General features: G+C 41.9%; 2 protein-coding genes across 6 annotated transcripts; both read right to left on the bottom strand.

The window, feature by feature from the left end:
• Window positions 1-1,487: 1,487 nt before the first annotated feature.
• On the bottom strand, window positions 1,488-3,957 carry txndc9 (thioredoxin domain containing 9). Of its 2 annotated transcripts, none has more exons than XM_086265459.1 (5): window positions 3,799-3,957; window positions 2,814-2,999; window positions 2,355-2,473; window positions 1,808-2,062; window positions 1,488-1,719 (listed from the first exon to the last, which is right to left on the bottom strand). In XM_086265459.1, the coding sequence occupies exons 2-5, from the start codon at window positions 2,985-2,987 to the stop codon at window positions 1,605-1,607; spliced, it is 663 nt and encodes a 220-aa protein (XP_086121585.1). In that variant the 5' UTR covers window positions 2,988-2,999; window positions 3,799-3,957; the 3' UTR covers window positions 1,488-1,604. The 2 variants fall into 2 exon arrangements, with proteins under 2 accessions (XP_086121585.1, XP_086121586.1); XM_086265460.1 differs by lacking the exon at window positions 3,799-3,957 and adding an exon at window positions 3,393-3,638.
• A 776-nt stretch (window positions 3,958-4,733) lies between these two features.
• Window positions 4,734-17,880, bottom strand: rev1 (REV1 DNA directed polymerase). Of its 4 annotated transcripts, none has more exons than XM_086266768.1 (23): window positions 17,618-17,879; window positions 15,746-16,331; window positions 14,569-14,643; window positions 13,895-14,027; window positions 13,034-13,202; window positions 12,483-12,938; window positions 11,123-11,979; window positions 10,614-10,712; window positions 10,398-10,514; window positions 10,184-10,310; window positions 9,978-10,106; window positions 9,731-9,885; window positions 9,526-9,645; window positions 9,211-9,431; window positions 8,927-9,099; window positions 8,572-8,801; window positions 8,302-8,492; window positions 7,951-8,217; window positions 7,522-7,621; window positions 7,167-7,372; window positions 6,914-7,064; window positions 6,695-6,797; window positions 4,734-6,576 (listed from the first exon to the last, which is right to left on the bottom strand). In XM_086266768.1, the coding sequence occupies exons 3-23, from the start codon at window positions 14,632-14,634 to the stop codon at window positions 6,465-6,467; spliced, it is 4,182 nt and encodes a 1,393-aa protein (XP_086122894.1). In that variant the 5' UTR covers window positions 14,635-14,643; window positions 15,746-16,331; window positions 17,618-17,879; the 3' UTR covers window positions 4,734-6,464. The 4 variants fall into 4 exon arrangements, with proteins under 4 accessions (XP_086122894.1, XP_086122895.1, XP_086122892.1 ...); XM_086266769.1 differs by having other exon boundaries at window positions 11,132-11,979; window positions 17,618-17,878; XM_086266766.1 differs by having other exon boundaries at window positions 8,927-9,431; window positions 17,618-17,880.
• Window positions 17,881-18,483: the final 603 nt, after the last annotated feature.

The following is an 18,483-nucleotide window of genomic DNA, read 5'->3' as shown; positions in this document are numbered from 1 at the left end:
AAAGTGCCATCCTGATGAAGCAGGAATACTGACATTAACGTCGCATCTGAAAAATTCAACTCTGTGCAAACCCACTGTTCTAAGTTTGAGTTAATTCAGGAATTACTCAAACTTTTCCAGAAAACTTGATTTATTTTTATTTTTTCTACATATCAACAGTTTAGCAATTTGAATACCAGCATATTAATTTTACAGACAGCTAGTAATTTGGTAAAAAGTGTAATTTGGGTTCTGAGATAATTCAACAACAGTTAGTGGTTCAGATTGTTAAAATTAAAAATGACTTCCTAAATCCCAAAGACAAGTTTTTTGCTCACCACCTCAATTGTATCAGACTGCCAAACAGTTATTTATAGAAATCGAGGGCCCCCTTTTGTGTTGCGGTTTTTAGTTTTGTAGTAATGCTCAACGTGCTCAGCATAGCACCAGCCAGTCTCATCAGCTACAAATAATCCACGCCCATAAAATGTTTTTAGATGGTTATAGTTTTCAGTTTAAAGACAAAAACAGCAAATGGGAACTCCACCTATTTTGTTTTCTAAGAACAAAGGCTCACATAAAAACATTGCCAGTAATTATACTGGCCACTTCATTAGGTACATATGGTACACTGCTTGCTAATCCAAATATTTAATCAGCCAATCACATGGCAGCAACTCCATGCATTTAGACATGGTCATTACAGCCTGCTGCAGTATCAGAATGCCTCAAGGTGATTGAGTGTGCCATGGTTGTTTATGCCAGACAGTGTAGTCTTGAGTATTTCAGAAACTGCTTATATTCTGGGATTTTCCAACACAACCTTCTCCAAGGTTGTGTACCAACAGAGCATCATTTAAACACTACAACCTACCCAAGTGTTGTTGATCACAGTCCACAAATCTTCTGATGCTTCCATCTGTGTAATCTTGTGAATATAGACCAAAATCTCTGAGGAATATTTCAAGCACCATGTTCAACCTATGCTATGAAGAATTTAGATTGTTCTGAAGACAAAAGTATCCAGTGAGTTTAAGGATGTATTATTTTCATCCATAAAGGCAACATACAACTCTTGCAAATACGCTGCCTCTAACCCTGAAGAAGTAACACAAAAAATACACAAGCAGTTTTTTTTCCCATCTTTTTCTTGTTTTTATTAAGTCTGCATTAGTTAGGTCAAACTCATGCTACCATGAAATGTCATGTAAAAATTTATTTTGCTCTTCAAAGATGGATCTTGGCACTCACATGCACCATGAACTTGGTTCCAACACGAGACGTACAAAGGTTACAGGAAAGTGCGTGAGACAGCTGTCTACAATAAATGATTACACCTGTAAATCAAGAAAAACAAAATACAGCTAACAGCTAGTGGTTGCTCAGTGTGCTCCCTTGTTCATGAACCATACATTTTATTACTCAGATATTCCAATATAAATCATGGTGGATAAGTCCTTAAATAAGGCTGAAACAAACATGCTTTTTAAATAAAATGAATCAGTGGATTGCGTTAGTAATTTCTATTTTTTTAATTAAGAGGGAAAAAAGGAAGTGGGCTGTCTGCTGGAGTTTTAGTAATGAGGTAGCCCTGAGAGAGTAAACCCGAACACTGTCAAGCCTCTTCAGTCATCTTCAGAATCAGAGTCGTAACCTCGCCCTCTGATGGTTTTCTTCTCCACTTTTGTGAACTTTGTTCCTGATCTCTGTGTCGCTGTTGGGGGCTCCCTCAGGTTGCCACTAGAAACAGGAAAAAGGGATCATGTTAGATAAAACGTTTTCATTCACAACACATAAGGTGCTCGAGTGAGTCTACTGCACATCTCACCTGTAGTTAATAACGTCCGCACAGCCAAGTCTCCATTCGAGCATCTCTGTGGTGAACTCGTCCGTGTTTCCCAGGTCAGTGAATCCGACCACATAGTCCTTTGTTTTTCCATCAATAAGCAAAGCCAGAGTCGGAATAACTTTGATGCGCAGCCTCTCTGTCAGAAATGGGGCTTTCTCTGCATTCAGTTTGATGAATTTGGTCTCAACGTGCTTCTTTGCCAAGATGGCCAAGTGTTTGTCGAGGATCTTACATCTAAGGACAGAGCGACAAGTTCAGATGTCTGACATCAACAGATTAATATCTTGGCGACTGAGTAAAAAAAAACTGACGCTAAACAAGGCACAATGTTGATTGTTAAAGGTCAAATTCCCACACTTCACACGTAGGAAATGTCATTTTGTCTGGAAAGATGATTTTAATAAATAAATTCATTAATTTGCAGAACATATTAATTTTCTATAAACTACCTCTGATTCTTTGTTTTGTTTTTTGGACTACATTACATTTCTAATTCATGGTCCTGTTGCATCATTTAGTGACTTACCTGAAGGTTGAATTTCTGTAGAAATGGCACACGACATTCTTGCTGTCTTTCACTTCACTGAAAAAGTCTTTCTCACTGGATATGTCTCTGTACTCCCCATGACCTTTAGACAACCACTCCTGAAAAGCAAAACAAAAGATTACAAATACAAGAAAAGCTATTATAGTGGAGTACAATGAAAACACTCTTTAAAGGGTTTGAATAATAGACCCAAATGCTGTGTAGCCTAACTTCAGAGCAAGGCAGTCTATAAACATGACACCAGGTCTTTTATTGTGATCCTTCAAAGAACTGAGTGACTTCAGTACAAATTGTAGTGTCGAAAGTTTCATTTTTTAGACTAGGTTCTGCTGATGGTGCGGATAAGAAGTGAATCTTCTCAGTGATTCAAATTATTTTATCTGCTTTAAGAAATTAACACAGCAAAATGTTACAGTGATTATAAATTGTCCCACACACCTGCTTCTGTTTTTGGGCCTTTTTTAGTGCCTCTAATCGCCTTTCCTTCAGCCTCTCCAAATCATCTTCATCCATTTCATTCAGCTTGGCCAACTGGGCATCCACCTGCTCCTCCACCAGCTTGGCTGACTGCTCCAAAACTTTTGCTATGATTTCCATTGATTGGTTAGCCATGGCTGCCTGACTCTGTTTGAAAATGGGCAGATAAACAATGGTGAGACATGACACCAGACAGCAGGACAATAACAACATCACAGTGCCTAATATCGATATCAGCTGATACAAGCTTTCTGCAAATGTCAGTGGCTGATGTGTATCCGTCATGTGACATCCACACTGCACTGGCTACAAGTTCAAAGGTAGCGTGATGGAGCGCATGACGACTAGGAAATAGTTAACTTATTCATACGACTTATTTATAAGCTTTCTTTTGCGCAAAGACGCAAAATAAAGAGAAAGGAATCTCGACATCGCCTTTGTTCCCAAATTTTATAATGGGGAAAACCCTGTTTTACCCCTACACTGTGAGCTGGTGTGATCAAGTATGTACAACAATGTAACGTTAGCAACGTTGCTTACACAGAAACTGGTCCGAGAGCTCCTCTTTTAGCTAGCTAACGCCGCAGACAAAGCCAGTAACGGCAGGGGGCACACCTTGTTTCTGCCCGGTGGTGCCTACAGTTAGCTGGTACAGGCACAGACCGTAACTGGGTACCTCTTACGTATCTACAGCTAACTTATACAAACTAAGAAACGTAGCTACACGTACTTCTACACGCCAGCAGTTCAACAAAAATCTCCCTATAAACTCTCAGTCTGCGTTTGCTTGCTATCTTAACTAGCTAGCATTAGCCCCGCCATTGTTAACAAACGTTACAGCAACAGTTTTGGAAACAGTTGTATTGATCCTTTTTTTTTTAATGAACGTCAACTGTGCATTTTGTCGAAAATATAAAGTATAACCAAGCTGCTATTAAATTATTACCTAGTAAAGTGACAGATGCTCGTCAACACAGCCCGCGCACGAAACGTTTCTCTGCGGATACAACGTCACAGCGGGCCCGTCTGACGTCGTGGGAAGTACATCCGGGCAACTCGTGAAATACTACGGGTTAATTTTTATTTATTAATTTATTTTGTGTGTGTGTGTGTGTGTGTGTGTTATATTTTTTCACGTTGTACTGCTGCTTTTGTTTATAGCGACCCAAAAGCTCAGTTGTCATCTGATGTATTAAAGAAAAAATATATTGTTTGCAGTAAATCCCGTGCTGAAGAATATTTGTAGTTTATATGCAAAACCAAAACATCATGAATGAAGTCGAAATTTCGAGGTAAGACTTGAAATAGCATTTGAAGAGGGGCGGGGGGGGAATCGAAATTCTATTTTGAGAATCAAGTCGAAATGTGAAGATTAAAGCTGTTGCCATGGCTTATACCCGCTACAGCTCCAAAAGCAACCTCCTTTGTCCTATATATTCATTGATGATATCATCAATTCTTCATATAATCCCCCATCTTCAAGCCATCTGTCACTCCTGCTGCACACCTCACCACTGTCTCACTGTCCTGCACCACCTTCACATACTTCTTTACCACTTACTCTTTAGTGAGGTACCACAGTTCCTCTCCTGCCATCCTATCATATGCCTTCTCTAGACCCCCCCCCCAAAAAAAATGGTGTGGCTTGTCAACTTTATCCCATTTAAACAATACAAAATAAGTTATTAAATTCAATGTTTTTTGGCATCAAAATAATATACATCTCTAACAGACATGTCTAGCATATTTATATGCTCATCACTGTCAGACCTGGGAATAACACAACAGACACACTGAAGATAATTTTCATAACCATATTCTATCAGCTGAAAGTCCTTTTGAAGGCCAGTTTATAGAAAGGCAAAGACAAATAAATGAATACAGAATTTACAGTTTATTACCAAGGTTTAGAAAACTTACAAACAAGTTTCACAGCTTCAGGTCTTCAGGCACGAGCCAGATTAGACAAGACAGGCCAATTTATTATTATTATTTTTATTTTAACTTCTGGCCATTCCCCTCGGGAAACACGTGAGAGGTGAAGAGAGGCAACGTCTTGAAAGTGAATCACACATTCTAAATTACATTCATTTCAACAAGTTTCAAAAGATGACCGATTGATTTGGTTTGCATATCAGAATTATCTTTTAAAACACGCATTTTAACTGCAAGCAAATTATCCTCCATGGTGCGATCACAAGTCAAGCAGCTGCATCTGCTGTTAAAGTCAAACCTCACACAAATACTGCGACACAGCTGCAAGCTGTACAAAGTGTCTCGAGGGTGTGAATCAGACACTGTGGGTGACAGTTAAAAATCAGATCGCCTCTTCCTATGCACATTCAGCATAAACACTAAATGCTTTATTTAATGTTACGTGGTCTTGAAGGGACATCTCATTGTTATGTGAGAAAAAATAGAAATGCATAGGCTACTCATTGATTGCCATGACCCCTGTCGACATCCTCCTATATCAGAGTGCTACTGAGAATCAACAATTAACCTCACCTCAAGTGCTTTGGCCAGCTTCTGACTTCCATGTTGGAACATTTAGAAACATTTAAAGAGTTACAATTTAGAGACAGTTACTAAGAATCCACTACCGGTAAACAATACAAGAGGTAATTTTTCTACATACATGTTTTTTTCTTTTAAAACTTTAGACAAAGATCTTTAAAACATTATTTACACAGTATAATAACAGCGTTTGGCACTTCTTTTTTTGGAAAGAAACGAGAAACAAGAGAAAAAAAAAAGAAAAAGCAACACTGCTGCACGCAGCAGTAGATGCTTCACAGATAAGTGCTAGTGGCAAAGAGCACCGATAAAACAATGATGGGGAAAACCCCCCCCAAAAATTCTCCAATCATTTCTGAAAATGTCTTATGTATAAAGAATGCTACAAGGTAAGCGGTTTGTAAAACTGCTGAAATATACTTTTTGTTTTAACATGATCACGTATCCAAGCGAGGAAAATTTAACATACCAGATTCTAACGCTCAAGACGGGGAAAAACCCAAAATGAAAACAAAAAATACATTTCGAAATCAGGCCTGGATGGAACGGATGTTATTGTTTGTCTCAGAGTCCAGCTACGACTCAGAGATCTAACAGCAGCCTTCGTTGGTATCGAGCCAGAAAGCCGTCTCCAGATCTGACTCTCTGTGACTCTCTAACCCAAAATGACCCTGAACTGTCTCTGGAAACAGATCTCTGGAGCAGATCTACAGCACCAATGCTCAGGTCACCACAGGAGTATGCGATCTAATACCAGCTGAAAGTTTTGCAGTGCTACAAAAAACAGATACCCTTAATGCTTTTTTTGCCCTTAATAAAATCTTGCATATGAAAATGAGTCGTAGGAAAATAAGAGTGAATGAAAGTGAGTTTCCAAAAAGCTGCTACTATCATCATTGTTCTGTGATAAAAACAACCGCTTTGTCCAAAATACTTCAAAATACTGTCATGGCTCTTTCTCATAAAAGTGTAGCCATTATTTGTATCTTTCATAAGTCAGAATTTAGACATCATGATTTGTATTGTGAAATTAACAAATCAAAAAAGTGTTGTTTACAACGATCGCATGTAGCGAGGAGAGCACCCCGTCTTTCTTCATGCTATCTTCAGAGTGCTGCCGTAAGTCTGCTGCAAAACCACCTGCACGTTGTCTAAGATGAAGTCAAAAGCCATACTCCAAACAGACTCCACTGACTGCTGCATGAGCCTGCAGGGAAAAACAAAAACAAAAAAACGAAGCTCAAGCGTAACAAGCAAGTGAAACCTTGAAAACAAAGAAAGAGGAAGACAGTTAAATTGAGGAATCTTAACTCCACAGAACTAACCTTTTCATGTATTTCATAGTCAAATCCAACTTCTCCAAATCTTTGTCCTCAATTAAGTCAGTGCAATATTTCACCACCTGCAAGATGTCCTCCTCCATGGGTTCTAAAAAAATAAACAAAAAATAAATAGATAAAGATGCACTTTTGGAAACCCATAAAAATCAACAACAACAACAACAACAGCACCACAGGAAACGCCATCATAACACATCTGTGTACCTGTTATGGTGGTAACCCATTCCCGTAGTAGTGTTTTAATGTCTGTCAAGTCACAGGCTCCTGCCAGTGCTGGAGGAGGACGAGCAGCCAATTTAACCACAGCTGGTGGGATCTCTGGTTTCGAAACTGATGTTGAGGGACCATTTTCAGTCTGGGAATGAAAAGAAGTTGCAATTTTTAAAGATAAGTCAACTAAATCACATGTTTTCACGTGTTGGCAGCATCATATGCATAGAGCAGAGGACAAACTTGCCTTTCGATTGTTTATTGGTTCCTGTGATTTTCCAGTAGGTGGCAGGCTTTTGGCTGGGCTGTTTGTTGTTGGATGCTTCTTGAGTGGAGAAGCTCCTTTTTTAAGAGGACTGACTGCGTTTTTTCTCTTGTAGCGAAGCTTTACACGACCACTGCCGATTCCGGCCCCAGACTGTTTTAGCTGCAGCAGTGGATTCTTCTGCTCCACTGCAGAGAAACCAGAAGGGCAAAAAAACAAAAAACAAACAAGAAACAAAATAAAATCAAATAATAAAATCAGGGTTAAAAAAATAAAAAGTAAAAACAACCAATCAAAAGGAAAAGCACTCCTTCAGGAAATTCATCTGCTGACTTACACATTTTCACCTGAGGGTGGATACCGGTTGCGCGGCTGTAGGCAGCCTTCAGCTCCTCCTGTAATTCTTTGGGAAGGGCAGCAAACACATCTGGATCGACCTGCAGTCAGACAGATGGGAAGCTCACTTACTACCAACAATGAAACCAGCTTTTGTTTTCTTTAACTTGTGGGACCATCTGCTTCAGTCACAACTCATGTGTTCATGGCACATTTCCAGTAGAGAAAAGCGCTTTGTGCTGTTTAAAGGCTCCAATAAGCAAAATTGCTACAAGCCAGCAAGGCACTACATGTTTCTGTGGAATGGAGTACAACAGAAACTACAGTTTCCAATTTTTCCTGATTTTCTCTCTACTTTAGACTGTAAAATTAAACCACCGGCAAACCATCACCAAAAAAAAAAAAAAAAAAAAATCTATAGCATACACACCTGTGAGAAGTTGGGCAGTTCCAGTACAATTCCTGGACTTTCTGGCTGGTTTGGAATCTGCAGGACCAACGTTCCTACAGGTGGATAATTCAGTGCAGGTACGGTTGCAAGGGGAGGACGAGGGGGAGAGGCTGGATGAGAAATGAGAGGGGAAAGCTGCAGAACAGGGGAATGGCAGTTATTTGGCCTCCCATCTCTCCTGGTCCACGACTGCTCCACTTGTTCTCTCAGCTCTGCAGGCAGGGCCTCCAACACAGAACGATCCACCTTGGACAAAATTAGGAGACAGTTAGAGGCATGTTACCGTTTAGGTTTTGTTTTACCAGTCAGACATTTCACTCCAGTCCTGACCTGTGAAGGGGAGGGGACTTCGATACTGAAGTTGAGACGTGTCCGAGAATGCTTTGGAGTTTGTCTGCACGCTGGTTGTTCCTTGCTTGTTCCGGGTACTGGCTCAGCAGGTGACAAAGGATATGGCGCAGAGTTTGCTGTTGGGACTGTTGTAGAGGAAGTAGTCTTCTCCTGAAGCGCGTCTGCAGCATCTGTAATAATATTACAAGACGTAAGTGATTTTTACAGACAGCAATGAAGACAAGCCGAACCAAAAAACACCGAACGCGCCTCGGTTAGTAGATCTGGCACTCGATGCCTGGCCTAACAGCATCTCTTTGATGGAGCGTCCTCGCAGGCCTCGGCAGTCCTGTGTTGCAGACTGATGTCCCTCAAGAAGCTGAACCTGAATGCCAACTCCTCTCAAGTCTTGCACCTCTACCTTCATGGCGTGGAACAGCTTGATGACTGCAGCAGCGATTAGCTGACCACTGTCAGTGGACTGAGCGAGCATCACGGTCCTGATGAAAAGGGAGACAGATAAAGATAAGCTTACAAAGAAACAGTGGTAAGGATAAACAACAGAGGAGAAAATATGAAGATTTAGTTGTAACACACAAGGACAGAATAATGATCTCTTTCTTACTTGGCTAAATGATCACATATGCCATGGCCACCGTATTTAGCAGGTTCAAGTGGCGCTCCAATTTTGCGAACCATGACTTTCAGAGTGACTCTTCGACCCCGCAGACCTGCTTCTTGTAAACGTTTTTGCACTTCCATGGACAAATTAGTGAGGAAACATTCCGTCTCATCAACCTGGTAAATGATACATAAGAGGATTAGAAGGGGAAAAAAAAAAAAAAAAAAAAGCTGGCATGTTGAAGTAGAACACATGACACAGAAGGGAGGACAAATAGCAGGTCTAACCCGAGTAAAGCGGATGTTGTAGTTCATCTCAGCAGAGACAGATTTCCTTTCCTTTTCATAGCGGACTGGCCGGTCGTCTAGACCCCTACAGAAGCGGAACAGAGTCTGTCCAGTACGGGGTCCAAACTTCTTTTGCAGCTTAGACAGAGAAACTTGTTGGAGGTCACCACAGGACCGCACACCCATGAGGGCCAGCTTTCTCCCCATAACAGGCCCAACACCTTGAAAAAGTAGCATCACCATCATTTGACTGAATATTTTACCACACAGAATTGATATCAGTGGATTGTCCAGAAGGTGGTGCTGCACACCTACCAGGCAAGCTTGTCACCGGGAGGTCCCTGATAAAATCGTCCACTTCTTCAGACTTTAGGAAATACTGGCCGTCAGGTTTGGCCTTACGAGTCGCCAGCCGAGCCAAAAGGATGTTGGACCCTGAAGAGACCAGATTAGTCAGACTTTGTAAAATGCAGCGGCCGCCTTGATCTATTTTACAGTACGAACTAGGCAAACAAATTACCCATGCCCACTGAAGCACAGCATCCCGTTTTCTCCTTGATGTCTGCTCTGACCGCTTTGGCTAGATCTTCAGGGCTGGCGCCCACTTCAGCTAGCAGTGCAGAGCCATCTATCAACACTTCATCGCAGCTGAGGGCCTCGATGTCATGGGTATAACTGAAAAGAGTAAAATCATGAATAAGTTATGCATATTAAGAATTAAGGGAGAACATAATTAGTGTGAGTAAAAGATAGCGCTGTTTTTCTACCTGGCCAGAGTCTCATACATATTGAGGGCCACCTCTTTATAGGCCTCAAAATCATATGGGACAGACTGCAGTGCGGGGCACAGCTGTTTTGCTTTCCCAAAAAACATGCCGTTTCTTACGCCCGCTTGCCTGTGGAAGAAAGAATATATGTTCATATTCTTATTGTTACGAAACTAAGGCAGACCTGATCTGTTTTTATAGGTTACCTGGCCTCATAACTGCAGGATGCAATCTCTGCCATTGAGAGAGCAACAGCATCCTGCTCTACTCCATTGGTACGAGAGTCAGGGCTTTCTTGTGAAGGAGTTGTGTGTATCTCATCCTCTGCGCTCTCTGAAAGGTGAACAGAGAGGGGACGCTTAGTTACAGAAGGGCTGGACATGTAAAAGCCTGTGAAAGCCACTGTTATGACAATCTCACCAGCTTGTGGATGTGTGTATTTTTTCTGGTAGTATTCCATCTCCAGCTGAGGGTTAGCTCCTGGTCTCACAGGCCCTCTGCCCTGTCCACGATTACTGGTCACAGCTACAGGCTTACCTGGAAGAACCAATTTTAAACACGAGCAGCGAGTGTGTTACATCCATATTTTTTTAAATTTACTGATAGCACATTTAAACAGACAAAAACGTGGCTTGCCTTTAAGATCTGGTCGATTTCGAATCCCCACAGACACAAAGAAACAGTCCATGTCCACATGGAGGATACAAGATTTAACACTGACTTGGGCTGATGAACCTGACACATAACAAATACATACAAATATTGTCAATGGGCAGTTTTTCAGATTTAAATAAAATATTAATGCACAATTGTGGTGCATGTATGCAGTGCCTCAATGATGTCGACGGCCTACCAATTAAAGGTATTCACTGCTATACTCAATATATACCAGGTTTTCTAGCATACAAGCATATAAGTCATACAACTGCAAAAAAAAAAAAGGTAATTGTAGAATTATAAATCATGATATACTGCTAAGCTTTTTTTTCCCCTTTATAGGGGATCTAGACCTTGACTGACATACAACCAAGGTCCCCAGCTGGAGCAGGCAAGGGCACATCTTTTATCCCTGGTCCAAAGTCTTTAGGCAACATAAAGAAAAGAAGCCCTCAGAAATGTACAGAAAACAAACACAGCAACCCTACCTTTCCTACCTTTAGTGTCTATAGATCGCTGGGCCGCAGATTTCCTCAAACGCTCTTTCCCAGGAAGGCTGGCGCCCCCTGCTCCTTTTCGTTTGCTGTGCAGTTCATTGACGTACTCAGAAAAGCCACTCCTCCACGTGGAGATCTGGTGCAAACGTGAGTGAGAGTAGAACTCGGAGATCAAACTGCCCGTATGTTCTAGCAGCTGTGCTGAAGACTTAGATGATGATGACGATGACTCGTCCATGGGAGGTTCAGATTTGAATGTTACATTATTTGTGCTGAGGGAGGCAGAGTCAGATGTAAAGGCGTTGTGGTGACTTCCGTTTAGTCGAACTGGAGAATGTGAAAGAGAGCGAGATGCAGGAGAAAGAGTCTTTTCAGAAATCATATCGACCTGAAGGGGTGCTTGAAGCTGCTTTGGGAAGAGGTGGCTTTCAGTGGCTTTTATAGCCTCTTGATAGGTTGGTGGTGGAGGCTTAAGTCTTTTCTCATTGGCTCTTTGTGAGCTGGATTGCTGCACGAGGACAAGGGACTGGTCAGATTGCTTTGGAGGGCTTTGGGGAAACTCGTAGGGGTCAGGCTTGGCCTGGAACTGTACAGAAGGACTTTGAGGTTTATCTGGTGAACTCCTAACCCTGCATTTGGACAGGCTGTTGATCAAAAATGGTTGATTTGTAACAGGGGACAGGTCCTCTGAATTTAAGGCACCATTAACAATGTGAGTGTGTCCATTGGTCAAGGGGGCATCCTTCACATCTGAGGCCCCAGCGAGATGAGGTTCTTCTTTGCTACACTCTTGGATTTCATTCATTTTCGAATGGCTCACATCCACTGAGGTCTGCAAGTTTCTATTTCTGTGATAAAAAGGACATGAAGAGTTTTTAATCAATGACATTTAAAAAAAACTTCAAGCTCTTTAAAGATTTCTGTTCAAAACCTTAAAATGTAAAGTTAGTTTAAAAAAAAAAAAATCTACAGAACTTACTGAGCTATTACCTAAAGTGGACCTATTTTTCACATTTTGAGATCCTTATTTGTGTTACTTGAGTCTACCAGAGTTGCTTGATTCTCAATTCAAATGAAACCTCATTTATCTTACACGATCTGAAATTAGTTGTGCTAACACATCTCCCTTTAAGCCAACTTCATTCTGAAAAAGACTATCTGAACATCGAATGTGTGCACAACAGGAGCCTTGTGTCAAACATATTATAAAGGATAGGCCACCTCTATGACATCAGAGTGGTCTGAAAGGAGAACAAATGTCTGAAATATAGTGTTTCGATGCTAAATAATGAATAAGGAAAAATGCACAAGAGGTCCACTTTAAGTGTAACTACTTACTTTACATACTCACGTTTTTAATTCTGCTTCCTGTGGGGAAGCAGACTGCGGAGACTTGTGTGGGTGCTTTGTGGAGTTTGGATTAAGCAGCAGGTGTGTGTGCAAAGGGCTTCTGTGGCTGGGATCTGTAATGAGGTGGCCGGATGCAGAGTGACTCGGTTCGGGGTTAACAAAGCGAGCTGGAGAGCTGTGCTGAATGGACTCAGGTTGAGGTCGGGATTGGTTGGGGATGTGGACGGGGATGGGGGTGCTCTGAGCGCTGCATAAAGACTTCTTATGATTGAGAACAGGGGGTTTAATTTTGCAATGCGGCAGATTTAGTTTTAGATGGGTACTTGATTGAAGCACCCCATGGCTCGGTCCAGGAATCTCTGAGGTCTGACGAAGAGTCATGCCAGGGAAGAGCGGGCCTTTGTGTTTGCCATACAGCTGGTACTGTAGATATGGCAGGAGGTGCCCAGCTTTGATACTGTTTTAAACAAATGACAAGATAAACAAGGTTTTCAGCTAATACTGTACAACAAAATATGAAATATAAACATTATCATCTTGCAATGAACAGACCTGTCAGTGATCCACTCTGGCCTGATGACCTTCTCCCCTTTGAGCTCCTGAATTTTGCTGTTAGGCAAGTTAGTGGCGATGATGTGGGTGGTTTTGGAGCGTGAATAGTAGACATGAAACTGACCCCCATGCAGCATCATCAGTCTGCGTAGTTCATCTGCACTGGGATCTGCTCCCAAAAATATGAAAGTGTGGCAAAAATGACAATGTCAACTTACTAAAAGGCAAAAAACACCTTAGACAGCATCTTGATGCGCATCATGACAGCTGTCAGCTCATCAGGATACATCACTGTCATATTTCCCAGTGCCTCAAAAACCAGCAATTTTAACACAGCCATAGTCACTGTGTGGATAAAAACTCCCAAGCTACTGCACTTTGGCATCTTTTGCCTGTGAGATGAGTCTCCAGTGTGCTGCAGATGTCATCAGGTGATGAGCCTGATGTTTATTTCAGTTTTTCCAAGTTATTTTTTCCCTTGATCATTTTTCATATGATGATTTTGAGCTACGAAGCTTTTATGAAAGCAAAATACAATACTACATCAAGCATACACTAACCTGTGATTTGATCACAGTGGAAAAACAGTACCTTGAGTTATAAAATCAAGACAGTCAAAAACTGATTTATGAAACTATAAATCAAACCAAAAAAAACTAATAAATCAGTGTGAGAAAAATGCCAAAGAAGTCTGTACGTACTTTTTTAATTTCTGAAAGAAAACAGCATTCAGAAGACTGTTTTCATCAGTTAATCCTCTGAGAGAGAAATCTGAGAGAATTTATGGTCTTCATGCTGGAGCAGCTGAAGAAATGAGGCAAACCAAATTTATAATCTGCATAAATATTTACAAAGCATTACCTGTGTATCCGTTGACATAAATAGCCACTCCGGTGAAGATGCTGGAGCACGCTCCTTCTTTTTGCTTTTCTCTGGGGGCGTCAAGTCTAAACTGCTCGTCCAGCTTAGAAACTTTGGCGGCCATGTAGCCGCCCTGCATGCAGTAATTAGAGCAGTTATAGAAACAAAAAGACAAACAGGAAACAATTAACAAACCAGATTTTTATGGTTTGCACATGACCAGCAAAAATATGAAGATTTTAAAATATTTTATGTGATATCTATATACAGTCATAATATTGCACACAATATCTAAACATACACACACACATATATACACACACATACACTGGAGGTTTTCTCACTCAGTTATTCTGCACAGATACTGATATTATGATATATTGCTGTCTACTTGAGTTTTCATTATTGCCTTGCCTGTATATTGGACTGCTATATGGAGAGGTCACTCTTCTTATAAAGCATAAATGTGAATGCCAGTCTTAACCAATTAGACAACTAGTGATCTAAATCCAGCTCTTAGCTGTTATAATGAGTGTGTGGGAGGGCGATGGGGTGTTCCTAGTGTCCCCATTAATGCTGGAAGGCACACAATGCACAAACCATGTAATACCTTTTAACTGACTATCCTTACACACAGCTCCATTCCATACCGAGCTGAGTTAAATAAGACTCACCCTTTCGCCCCAACCATTGTCATCGCTGGCATTGGCTCTTTTCCTCATCCAACCATCTCGACTCATACTGAGTATCTGAAAGCAGAAGAGAGACAATTCCTAAGTACAAAGACAGAACAACTCAGAGATGCACAATCACTGAGTTGTGTTGGGAAGCGTATCTGTAACCGGAAGGTCGCCGGTTCGATCCCCGGGCTCTCTGTCCTGGTCGTTGTGTCCTTGGGCAAGACACTTTACCCTACCGCCTACTGGTGTTGGCCAGAGGGGCCGATGGCGCGATATGGCAGCCTCGCTTCTGTCAGTCTGCCCCAGGGCAGCTGTGGCTACAACCGTAGCTTGCCTCCACCAGTGTGTGAATGTGAGAGTGAATGAATAGTGGTATTGTAAAGCGCTTTGGGTGCCTTGAAAAGCGCTATATAAATCCAATCCATTATTATTATTATTATTAATCATAAATGCACACAATAAAACTGCTGACTTAATTTCACAGGTTATGGTTAAATCCAGGAGGACAAGAAAATTACCTTTGCGATGCATAACAGCTTTTTATCCAATCTGAAATGAACCTAAATGTCATAAATGCTGCTCAGATGGTGTGGCAGTTATTTTAAACACCAGGTGACAGTAAAGTCAGTCCTTCCTGAGTGATGTCTCTTGTTTACAAAACTTCCCCATGTGCAAACCAAATGGCAGGAACAATGCAACCAGTGTTGATGACTGATATTAACAACAGTTAAACCAATCAATGTTAAATGAGCTTAGATGCCATGGTACTGGCCGCACACTTTAAGGGAAAGCCGTCCGTGCCAAAGGACATGCCCGGGCAGATTCTCTGCGGTTGACAGGTAGGTCACAACGAGTCGGTCACAGCATAGCCCCATGTGCCACTTTGTCACTTCTTCCATGTACGAGCTAGGTGGACGGCTAGCATTAGCCTAGCAACTCTAAGCGGTTTCAGCTGGTTAATAATGCATGTCGCTACGCCACTAAATGGTATTATAAATCAAGGATCAGGAACAGTTTGAGTGTTTTGCAGACTCTTGCTAACAATACTGATAGAATTAGCAACCCAGCGTTAAACAGCGCTATAACACTATGCAACTTTAGTGTGGCGATAACCACGGCTGTAAACAAACCAACCTTCCTGAGTGATTGCTCGCAAAGAGAAGTGCTTTACCTTGTATCCTGTCAGACTTGGTTGTTAGCCACAGACTTCTCTCTGCAGATACTGCTCAGCTGAAACGTTGTGTGCCCACTGATTGGGTTAAACGAGGTAAGACCAAAGCAAAGCGAGATGAAAATCCTCTGACAGTCAGATCGAGTCCTCCGCCTCCCCGATTCTGTTATTCCGAGGACTCCTTTTGGTGAACCGAGGTCCCCTTTATTGTGTCATGCTGCCACGCCATGTCTCTTGAACATTTTCACTCACCCTCCCAGTCCCTTCGCTCTCCATTTCAACCGCCTGAATCCCTTTGCTTTCTTTTCTCTCTCTCAGCAAGCACCAATGAGCAAGGCAAAAGTAGTTCCGGTAGCAAAACTTTCAAAATAAAGGTTGTCGACTAGGCTGTTATGGTTTTCTGGAACAAGGGTGTGCAGAGCTGCCATGAGGTGTGATAAATAGAGTCAAGATGGGGGTCGGATTACATTAGAGATCAGCTCTGAGCCCTTTCTTGTTTGTAATGATAACGACGGACAGGTCAAGCAGGAGTCTCCGTTTCCAGATGACATCATCTGTAGTGAGCCTGGACAAGTGGAGGTATGCTCTGCAGATGGAAAGTCAGTACAAACAAAACAGAATGCATGTCTGTGAATGAAAAGGAAACTGCTTTGTGGAAACACTAACAGTGAAGCTGCAAGAAGCAGGTGAAGTGAAGGTAGATGAGGTTAAATACCTGAGATCAACCATCCAAAGCAATGTACAGTGTACAAGGGAGGTAAAGAAAGGAGTGCAGGCGGTTTGGAATGGACAGAGAGAAGTGTCAAGAATAATTTTGAGATAAAGATAGCAACAAGAGTGAAAGGGAAGTTTTATGAGATGCTATGGTATATAGTTTGGAGATGGTGACACGAAAAAGACACGAGCTGAATACGCTAGATTTTCACTGGGACTGACCAGGATGGACACGACTAGAAAGGAGTACACCATAAGGACAGCTCAGGTTGAGCGATTTGGAGACAAATGCAAAGCAAAGCTGGCATGGCTTGGACATGTGCAGGGGAGGCACAGTGGATATACTGGACAAAGGATCTTGGACATGGAGCTGCCAGGCAGGAGGAGATGAGGAAGACAACAGACAAAGTTCTTGGAGAACATGGAGAGTGTTGTTGTGACAGAGGAGGATGTTAGGGACAGGGTGAGATGGAGGCAGATGATCCACTGTGGCAACCCCTATATTGAGCAGCCAAAAGAGGTAGAACAAAAATAGACCACTATGGTAACATTTTGTGTAAGGGAGCAAAATTCTGTGGAATTTAATTGACCTATACCTCCAGTGTAGTTTCTTATGGTGTGTATGATTACTCACATATATACTGCACTGCAGACATGAGCTTATTTTACAATATCCAGACTGTTAACACAGTAGTTTTATGTTATATTTTAAACTTGTGGAAAACGCACACTCATAAGCTAAGATAACCGTTCAGCATATTCAAACATGTGGACAGCATTTGATTTTCTATAGTTTTTAAAAATGTATTTCTGTATGTATGATATGTAGTGTAGAAAAAATACCAAATTATAATTAGTGCGCTTTCCTTAAAATCAAACACATTTCTATATATCTGTTGATTTAAACTGAAAAATTTGCCTAGCATAAACCGCTATTTTCAAAAACAAAATACGCCCAACTTCCGATCGTCGTGTACCCTTTCAGGTAGCTTGACGCATCATCCCCGGCTTCTTGTTTTCAGCACTGTATACAGTATTTGCTTGAAGCTGCGATGCTGCCACTACGCGGACAGTCACGTACATGTCACCTGGATTGTCTATAACAGTACAGAAAGCTCTGTGCAGTTTTTAACCCACTGGCGGTGCTAGTTTACTCACTCGGGAGCCGAAAAACGAGTCGCCGTTGTGAAGCCGCTATTTTGTCGCGGCGACAGTCGGTTATTTCAGAGTGACGCTGCTCATTTGAACTCAGGAGGGTTTGTGTGCAAGGTGTCCGCTTTTCTGCGACACAACAGCGGTTGGCGGAGCAGTCTAGGGACACACACACATACACGTTTTTTTTTTCCGTGGTGTGCGTATACTGTCTGGCCCCCAGCACGGTTGTCCTCAGATGGCCGTTCATCTCATAGGCAACTGACGGCCGTGACGCAGAGGCACGTGCAGCACGAACGAGGACGTGAACACTCATCCGCGCGAACCTGCTATCTATTTTTTAATGTAGTCTTGCATAGTATTAAAAACAGCGCTAGCAAAAGCAAAGACGGGGTGGAGTTTCCTCCATCGCTAGCAAAATAAGTGAGTTGGACGCTGAGGAGCATAAAAAAACTAGTCTGGGCCCTGTCTCCTTTGCAGTACCTTGTTTGATTTGGACACTTAATCAAAGCTTTCTCATCTTTGATCGGTTTGTTTAAAATATAGACTGCAACAAAGGAGCCTGCGTGTTAAAGGAAGTGTAAATAAAGTGGGTCATATTTTTCAGGGGGATAAACAAGTAGTCTGCTACTGATTGTGTTTGGAGACTTCGTATTTCACTGAAAGCAAGGATGCTACTGACCCAAGCCTGTCCCAAAAAGCACTCACCCCTCCCATCCCCACACCCCTTATTGGTTGTTCTCTGTTGCTATGGTACCAGACATCGGATGCTGAAGCTTCATGTGCGACATCTGTGTTGGTGCAGCAGGAAGTGGTGGAGTGGAGTGATGGAGAGTGTAACTTGGTGACTAATGAGGCTGACTTTCACTCAG

This window comes from Aulonocara sp. 'chitande type north' Nkhata Bay, linkage group LG16 (genome assembly GCF_057382095.1).
Source record: "Aulonocara sp. 'chitande type north' Nkhata Bay isolate Kocher_YH1m ecotype deep benthic linkage group LG16, A_spYH_male_GT1.1, whole genome shotgun sequence".
Classification (NCBI taxonomy): Eukaryota; Metazoa; Chordata; class Actinopteri; order Cichliformes; family Cichlidae; genus Aulonocara; species Aulonocara sp. 'chitande type north' Nkhata Bay.
The sequence above is the reverse complement of the archived record's forward strand: the minus strand, read 5'-3'. Positions and strand labels throughout refer to the sequence as shown.

Excerpts from the sequence above, each read along its gene's own strand:
- rev1 (XM_086266766.1), bottom strand. The coding sequence starts at position 14,634 with ATGAGTCGAGATGGTTGGATGAGGAAAAGAGCCAATGCCAGCGATGAC. Across the intron at positions 11,980-12,482 it reads CAGGAAGCAGAATTAAAAAC|AAATAGAAACTTGCAGACCT; the intron begins GTGAGTATGTAA and ends TTTTTATCACAG. Across the intron at positions 10,515-10,613 it reads AAATCGACCAGATCTTAAAG|GTAAGCCTGTAGCTGTGACC; the intron begins GCAAGCCACGTT and ends TGGTTCTTCCAG.
- txndc9 (XM_086265459.1), bottom strand. The coding sequence starts at position 2,987 with ATGGCTAACCAATCAATGGAAATCATAGCAAAAGTTTTGGAGCAGTCA. Across the intron at positions 2,474-2,813 it reads AGGCCCAAAAACAGAAGCAG|GAGTGGTTGTCTAAAGGTCA; the intron begins GTGTGTGGGACA and ends TTTGCTTTTCAG. Across the intron at positions 2,063-2,354 it reads TACAGAAATTCAACCTTCAG|ATGTAAGATCCTCGACAAAC; the intron begins GTAAGTCACTAA and ends CTCTGTCCTTAG.